At 39.2% G+C, this 9,501-nt stretch overlaps 1 protein-coding gene across 1 annotated transcript in view; it reads right to left on the bottom strand.

Annotated features, from left to right (window-relative positions):
• Positions 1-507: 507 nt before the first annotated feature.
• LOC139447343 (peroxisomal ATPase PEX1-like) overlaps positions 508-9,501 on the bottom strand; it is a 63,097-nt gene continuing 54,103 nt past the window's right edge. The window contains exon 20 of the mRNA XM_071228648.1: positions 508-2,919. Coding sequence (XP_071084749.1) covers positions 2,838-2,919 — 82 coding nt within the window. The 3' untranslated portion in view covers positions 508-2,837. The remainder of the gene's footprint in view (positions 2,920-9,501) is intronic.

Here is a 9,501-nt window from a genome sequence, read left to right on the forward strand (position 1 = left end):
GATCAGTGTGCACTCAATAATCATTCTCAGCTCCCTGGGGAGCATACAACCAAAGATGTCTGATAGTCTCTAGAAGGTTAACAACAATATTGCCATCTCATCCTACTTTGTGGATTGCGTGTCATCGTACAGAGTGGATCAATGCTCATGATGTTAATCACTATATTGTGTAGTCCAGACATGATTATTTTCAGGCCGCTGTCATATAGCTGTAATATTGCGCAGTGCAGCGTTAAACAACAAACGATCAATAAAAAATCATATCAAAACTTAGTGATTGAGTAAAGAAAATCTACCAGGGACTTTCCAAAACTTTATTGTTTTCCTAATCAGAACAGAAATATGAGAAAAGTGTTACATACATGCTTCAATTTATCAAGTGTCAATCATTCCACATATCATGTATATAACCGCCATTCATTCTTAAATGTCATGCGGACACAATATTTGTATCCCATAAAACCGAGTTGCATATCTATTTTTAAAATAGAAACAGGTCAGTGAGAGTGGACTTATAGTTTTCACCTTAGACCTCAACTGAACTGTCCAGTTTCTCCAAACAAGTTAAATCTGACAGACAAAGATTGGTAAAAGTTTAAAACATAAATAACCACAAGTTGAGGTCCAGTCAACTACCAGTGTTCCCGTTTACGGGAAATTACCAGTCTTTTACAGGTAAAATTAGGCTTGAACCGGTAATTCATATGACTGCCAGTCCCTGAAAGTACCTTTTAAATCTTTGTTTTTGGACAAAACATTGGCTATATTCATATAAGTATATGTTTCGAATGAAGTCAGCTTGTCTGTTACCATCAGAGTTTCCACTTGTCTATTTCATGCTTCGAGGTTAACTATATATTTGTAGCAACTTTGGCATGAAATATTAACCAAAAAAAAGGAGAAAAATGTGAAAGAACTTCATGTAAATGACATGTTGATTTAACAAAGTTACTTCAGAGATGACATCATTGCATTGAACATGATGTTAAAAGAATTAAAACCAGGTAATTTTCATACTTTTTTATTTGCTAAAAGTTGGGACTGACAAAAATTAGAGGCGACTGGTAATTTTTAGAGTTGCCAGTCCTGGGACTGGTGGTTTCAAAAGTAAACGGGAACACTGACTACGACTGCCATTTGTACAGTAAAGCAGTGTCTTGATGAATCATCCTCAACTTGGAGAAAAATAAGTTCTGTCTAATTGTTTCCCTGCTCAGGTTTTTACAACGAGTCACAACTCCAATAGCTGCTCGGCAAGGTCAGGCGTAGAACAGTCGGACCCCATGACCCGTGTTTTAACACCAAATTAATCCCCCGTCTTAAGTGAACAAACAAACACGCATGCAGGTAGTGTTCTCCAGCTCCCTCTCACACAAAGAGAAGGGGGCAAAACTTCATTATGCTGTTAAATTTCTGAACAAACTTCATTAGAAATCAAACTATTTGAATAAAAACACTGCCAGACCACACCTAATTGTTTGTGCATTCCGAGAGTAATTGTGGTCAAAACTGACCATCACTGCCCGACATGTGACCCTGTCCGCATCCCAATTGACAATGGTCATTTCAGTACATATGGCCAGTGCTAGTCGCTGCCCATTCCAACAGGCACGTTCAGTGTAATCTAATTCAGGCTCACTTGTGTTAGGCAATCAGGACTCCAGGAACATGACAATAGGCACCAGATATAACTGCGTGCTGCTTGAGTGGAGCCCAGCCTACATAATCCACGGCTTATAGTCACTAACTATTGTGGGTGGTCAGTTGGAATCGAATGGAAGGCAAATCATTAGCACACTTAATTGACAATGACAGTGAAGTTATCGGTGCTGAAATAAAAATAACCTTGCTTCTCATTGGCTATCAGAGTTGCAAAGCTGCCTATTTTCCTAAATTACAATTTGTAATTTGTTACAACTTTTCAAGGATATAGTCTACAGTACCTTTAAAGCCATGTGATTATGAAATTCAATTGATAATTTTATCGCTTAATTTCTATTTCGTTTACAGAAAATTCTGACAATGCGAGAGGAGAGTCTTGATTGGACAGATGCAACATCATAAACAGATTTCCTACCAGTGGATAAACAAAACACTTTCATAGCAAATATTGTAAGGCTAAATAATGACTCTCTCCCTACTGATGCTCTCCTTATGGGGTCTATAACAGTTTATCTCCTATGATATTTTTTAGTAGATTGCTATACCTACAGTTCGCATTAATTAAGAAAGGACTTACAATTTCGTATTTCAGTTGCAAATTCGTAACAAAAACGAAAAATTTGGAAGCTATGGAGTCATTAAAACAAAGTCAGAGAAACGACCCTGCACGCCAAGACTGGAGAAAGTTTTGGGGCTAAATACAGGCAGCTTATAAAGATTACTCACAAAGCGGGTCCAGAAGATGGCCGGGGGCATTTATTGGAACAAGAATTTAATACGATGAAGATACTAAATAAGAAGAGCAAAACAAAAAAACTTTCACTTGACATGATATTTCCACATCATCTTGTTCACAATATGGTTTTATATTAATAATATCTCTCACAACATTCAATACAAGGATGAAGCAAAATAAACATAATAAACACATATTCAAAAATATCCTGCTCATGTCTCAATATTTCTGACTACTAAAACAGCAGGACAGGTAAAATGTTACATAGATACACTAACTGACAGTTACTTACATAGTGCCATAAAACACAAACATTCACCATGACACACTGTGACCATAATCAAATCTTTGGAAATTGATTGATTTGGCAAATCTGACATAAAATCAGTTGTATTATCTTGCTGGCTCATCACTGTGGCAAGAATATTACACCAGGACATCACGCATGGGTTGCTCTTTTGCCCTCAGTTGGGGACCCAGCTGCAAAATCTCCACTTCGAGAGGATACAAAGTTTTCATAACTGGAATAGATAGAAACGGTTTTAAATATGTTGAAAGTTTGTTTGTTTGTTTGTTTGTTTGTTGTTTAATGCCGCACTCAGCAATATTCCAGCTATATGTCGGCGGTCTGTAAAATAATCGAGTCTGGACCAGACAATCCAGTGATTGGCATCATGAGCATCGACCCACGCAATTGGGATCGATGGCATGTATCAACCAAGTCAGCGAGCCTGACCACCCGATCCCGTTAGTCGCCTTTTACGACAAGCATAGTCGCCTTTTACAGCAAGAATGGGTTGCTGAAGACCTTTTCTACCCCGGAATCTTCACGGGTCTAATTATGTTGAAAGAGAAATTTTCTTCCATCAAATGATAGAAAGTGACATGACACTGTAGCTCACTTTAGACAGTTATCAACATTCAATATTCACTGTCTAGTAGCTATTGTGATTTTAGATTTCAACAGTAACATAATTGCAGTCTAATGCCATATAGCCTAAGTCAATGTCTATTGTTCATTTAAAGCTGTTTTATTTGCCAAATAAAACCTGCATGTATCATCCTTTGTATATTTTATATGTAATATCACACCTTTAGGAAATAAAAAAAGTATCAAAATTATTATTTTAAAGTTCTCATATCTGAAACAAAAAATGGTTTATATTGAAAGAGAAACTTTCTTCCATTAAATGAAAGAAAGTGAAAACGGCCCTGTGATATGGGCTGTAGCTCACCTTAGTTATCAACTTTCAAAATTCTAATGTCTAATGTGTTTTTAGATTAGCTGATCTCACTAGAGTGAGTGAGTGAGTTGGGTTTAACGCCGCTGTTAACAGTATTCCAGTTATATCACGCATGTCAGCTTAATGTGGGTAGAAAGCCCGAATTGATGCAGGTCTCATGTGTTTACCACTTCGGTGAAACCCACAAGCACTGGTATGGTACTGACAAACCTAGAAACATAATCGGGACGAACCAGGATTCGAACCCACAATCACAGGTTTATGGCGTGCCTAAGGGACGCAACTCTGCACAGCAATTCGCCGCGCCTTAGACGACTGGGTCACCCGTGTCCCCTGATCTCACTAGACCAAACAGAACTGGACTAGACTCGGCTATGGAGCAGTGGCTAATGTCGAAGACTGGCAGGTTATTATATCAATACAAATCACAACCTTAACTCAATTAATTGAAACTTTTCTTCACTTTGGTCACTGTTATATATCACTCCAAAAGATTTACTGGTATAAAGATGATATGTCTCAATGACTTTATAACAATTTTAGGGGCGGTCGGGTAGCCTAGTGGTTAAAGCGTTCGCTCGTCACGCCGAAGACCCGGGTTTGATTCCCGACATGGGTACAATGTGTGAAGCCCATTTCTGGTGTCCCCCGCCGTGATATTGCTGGAATATTGCTAAAAGCGGCGTAAAATCAAACTCACTCACTCACTATAACAATTTTATTTTCCAAACTATGCCAGGCCTGGAAATCTCCAGGATTCCATAACCTTTGTATCATTTTTAGTGAGTGAGTGAGTTAAAATTTAAAGTCACATCAGCAATATTTCAGCCATAGTGGGACTACACAAAGTGATGCTTTTGTATTTTCTAAAACCCTGTTATCAAAGAACAGTAAAATAGCAAGTAACATCACAGATTTCTATTCATGACTTGTTTAAAAGAATACGCTACTGTTTGTTTGTTTAACGCCGCACTCAGCAATATTGCAGCTATATGATGGCGGTCCGTAAATAATCGAGTCTGGACCAGACAATCCAGTGATTGACATCATGAGCATCGATCCAGTTGAGATTGATGACATGCATGAACCAAGTCAGTGAACCTGACCACCAGATCCTTAGTCGCCTCTTATGACAAGCATAGTCGCCTCTTTACAGCAAGCATGTATTGCAAAGACCTATTCTACCTTGGATCTTCAATACCTAAAACAGACAGGTAGGGAACACATTATATATCTCAGGCTATAGATCCCCAGCAACCGCACTAGGCCACTTTCCAAGAGTGAGTGAGTGAGTGAGTTTGGTTTTACGCCGCTTTTAGAATATACCAGCAATATCACGGCGGGGGACACCAGAAATGGGCTTCACACATTGTACCCATGTCGGGAATCGAACCCGGGTCTTCGGCGTGACGAGCGAACGCTTTAACCACTAGGCTACCCGACTGCCCCTCACTTTCCAAGAGACCTGGTGGACTAATGGTAAATCTGCAATCTGCATCATATGGAGAGCTGAGATATTTTTTCAGCTACAGCTGCAAAACCAGACAGTTTTTTAAAACTATAAGGCTTTTTATAAACATCTTGCAACAATGTTTTTTTTGTGGCGGACAATTTTTTTTTTCTACAGCTTGAAGTATCATTACTTTTTTCAAGAATTTTCTGGGACTATATATTTTTTTGATAAAATCCCTGCCTGCAATGGTTCATACTTATAGTGAATTAATATATGAAATTTATTGCCATGAAAACTCAAAACGAATTTATTCAAAAACTCCCAAACCATCAAATGGTTCCAGTTCACCACTTGACCTATCTGTACACCAACTTTGGTGAAGACTTATTGTAAAGTTTTTAAGATCTGCTCTGGAGAGACAGGCAGAAGGACGGACCCACGGAGGGGGTTAATTTTAATACCCCCCCTAAAAATCGTGTTGCAGGGGATAAACAGGAGCCCAGTGACTCTATTCACTTTCACTGCGTGACCAGTAATCTAGGCTTGCCAACTATCATAGACTATTATAGAACTGTATTGGATATATTTCTTTCAGGGTCTGTATGACAGACAAGGGGTGGTCGCTGCCGTGGACCAGTCTTCAGTGATGTGCCTCTGTTCGCAACACAATGTATTTTCAATTTACCACTGATACAACGGAACTGAGATAGCTCTTAAAGTGTTCAATCATTAGCACAATGTGTTTGGTACAGACTCATGCAGACTTGTAGAAACCCTTCCAACAAATAGACTGACACACAATCATGCTGGAGGTCAGGATGGTGGACTGCAAGAGGTCTGTTATTTCAATTCATGTTTGGACTTAATCTTCAGTTTTTCGTCCTTAAAGGCTTCAAGTAAATATGAAATAAAACGCAGTGTTGTCACAAATCAGCCGGAGCAGACAAGACAGACACAGATGTCTCGGATACATAGTTCTGATTAAAGAAATCTCTTTTTTTCTTATATACGTAAGATAATGAATTCATCTTTCATTCAACATAAAAGTTTTGATGACATATTTATAAATATAAACATATCATTCATGACAGGATTTTCAAACATTTAGTTCCTTTATGTTTTGTGTAGAGAAATAAATGTAGGATCATTGCAAACCGTACAGCTCAGCTGTTTCTTCCGATGAGTGAGTGAGTGAGTGAGTGAGTGAGTGAGTATGGTTTTACACAGCTTTTAGCAATATTCCAGCAATATCACGGCGGGGAACACCAGAAATGGGCTTCACACATTGTACCCATGTCGGGATTCGAACCCGGGTCTTCGGCGTGACGAGCGAACGCTTTAACCACTAGGCTACACGACCGCCCCTTCTTCAGATGAGTTGGAGTTCTGTTTATTGCCTTGTCATGTTTTGTCATGTTTTGTCATGTTTTGTGTGCAACAATGATTTTGTTTGTTTGTTTGTTTGCTTGTTATTTAACACTGCACTCAGCAATATTCCAGCTATATGAAAGTGATCTGTAAATAATTGAGTCTGGACCAGACAATCTTATGTCATAAAAACATATGTCTCCATCTCCTGTTTTTGATACATAAGTTCAAGTTGCTACTACAATTGTGTAAAATCTGAGAAACAATAATAGCAAGAAAATACTATTTGAGATTCTGATTTAATCATTTATGAGTGAGTGAGTTAAAATTTTACATCGCATCGGCAATATGGCAGCCATATCACAATGTAATTCATTACTGAGGCAACATTACATTTGATGCCATGTCGACTGTTTATGACAGAAAAATTGTAAAAATTGAAAATTGAAAAATATGGAAAAGCAACAGTTGAGCATGTTGTCATGTTGCACACTTATAGTTTCATGCAAAAATATTCATAAGTTTGAGTGCAACGGCTTGGAAACAAAGCCTAGCATTGTTAGAGACTAAATTCAAATAGTTTCCTTGGAAACCTAACAAAATAAAATTTAGAAAAATTTCAAATGAGCAAAAGGCATCAGTTAAGATGATGCAAAATGCATTTGCCAAGTTTTGTTTAAATGAATGGAACTCTTTTCAAGTTATGGCCTGAAAACAATCCCTATGTTTGTTTGACACTATGTCTAAATGATATTTAGAAAAAATTCAAATAGCAAAAGGCACCAGTTAAGCTGATGAGCAATGCGTATGCCAAGTGTCATTGAAATTCACTGAACATTTTTTCAGTTATGGCTTGGAATAGGACAGGAACACAGATGCTTATGCCGATGCCAACGCCAACGCCAACGCCAATGCCAACGCCAACGCCAATGCCAATGCTAGTGGGAATCAAGCCAAAAACAATATGTCGTAAACATAACGATACCACCATGTCATTCGTGTAGACAGTATAGGTAGACTGTGCATTGACACAGTTGGCGCCGAGTACATCATCAAAGGGAGATAACCCCAGTGCTTTTTCAATTGAGATGAAACTCTTGTAAGACATGACAACTCAGTTGATTAATTCTAAAACTCTGAAGTATCATTTATGTTTTGCTTTGCCGAATCCTCAATTAGCTGAAAATGTTACATTGTTCAGAGCGCAGGAAATGTATTTCTACTTTTGTGTAAACTCCCCTTATACATCTACCTCCACCAATATTGACCTTGAAGATGAGTAAGAAAAGAAATGGCGCAGCCTCAACACAGGACAAGAATGAAGGAATGGAAATAATCTCCATCCAAATATCTGCACCTAAGGATCTCGGTGCACCTAATTAGGTGGTCAGGTGGTTTTTTTCCGCAGCGGAGCAGGTGCGTGTATGAAGTACCTATCCCTGTGACGTCGCGGGGGTTCGCTAACGACATCAGCCTACACCACCACCACAATGCTGGATCTGTTTCACCACAGGGGACTCAAAGTGTGCGAGACAAGCAAAAGAATTCTAGAAGTGACCTCGCAAACAAACTTTATCCTTTCTGAATCCCGCCTGTTTATTTGGGCCTCTTTTCTGATTCATCAGGGGCTGTCAGTCATAATAGGGTCATCCGTTAGAGTATGTGTCGCACACACACAGACCTATACTCCAGCTCACGGACCAGTGGTTAGCATTGTCATGGATACGAAAAATGCCACATTCTGGCGGAGTCTGGCTTAGGTTGCCAAGCCACGACAAAAAGCGTGTTGGAAGTAACCGTGTGATACTCTCGACAGCATGGTGCTAGTTAGCGACTTGCATGCACAATGAATTTGGCAAACAGGGTCCACTCAGGATGGATTGACATGGAAGGAATGCCCAATTGACGTCTGTGTAGCGTTGAAATCCGTGTACACCCCAGTGTTTGCCTGCGATAAAGACAACTGAATAACAGCTAATCCTGCGAAATGTGGGGATCACCACTCCACTAATGCCAGAGATACTGACACTAATGAAAGCAAAACAATTCAGCCTTTCATACAGCAGGTGCTTGATCACCTCTACAGCCCCTGCCTACGTCGGCGGTGGTCAGGTTAGACCCGCGCTCGCCTCCGGCCTACGTCAGCGGGACGTCGCAGGTAGGGGCCTACACAAACACATCATGCATATGTCAATACTGCCAGAGGTTAATGAACACTTAACATGGACAAAATTAGATTCGGTTTCACTGGTCAGAGTTCTGGAGAGTTAATGACAGAGCTGCTGCTCATGTTAAGGATGAATGACTGAGTCGGGGCTTTAGGTGTCTTCAGCAATATTCTATTTAATATCATGCAGGCACCAGAATGCATTATCATCATTTATAGTTAAAATGGATAGAATTATCATTAAATCGCCCGCATGTTATTAGAAATGAGCGGGCCTTGTAACTTGATAATGTCCTCATATTGCTTGACGACGGGCCCTTATCATGCCCGTTGTTAGGTGACATCATACGAGTGTTCAATAGTGACGTCATCTGGTTTGTTCTATGACATGTAAAAGTGGGTCAGTGACATTCGTTGTGTTGATTGCAGTAAATGTTTCAAAACAAATGTAAATGTTTCAAATGTTGTTGTTTATTTTAATTTTACAACAAATTCTATATATTTTAGCTATAATAACGGTAACTATATTTTTCAGGGCATTATCATTTGCAGAAGCCCTCAGTCTTTACAACTGCACGCCTTCCTTGGGAAGACCTCAGGCTTCTGCAAATGATAATGCCCTGAAAAATAGCGTTACTCTTATAATAATGGAGATTGTTATCAATCCGATAAACTTGGTACTAGTATCTATTCCGATAAATATGCAAATGAGGTCACCTACCAGGACCTACTTTGAAGCTCCATCCTTCGATGCAATGTCCCCTAGATCATAAACTTTTGACTAACATTCCCAATCAGTTAAGTTAAGATAGTAATTGCTGATGTGTGGGTGATTATGTAGAGAAACATGGCCACAAATCATTTGGCACTA

Source organism: Haliotis cracherodii, unplaced genomic scaffold (genome assembly GCF_022045235.1).
Source record: "Haliotis cracherodii isolate W230 unplaced genomic scaffold, xgHalCrac1.p SCAF_7, whole genome shotgun sequence".
Lineage (NCBI taxonomy): Eukaryota > Metazoa > Mollusca > Gastropoda > Lepetellida > Haliotidae > Haliotis > Haliotis cracherodii.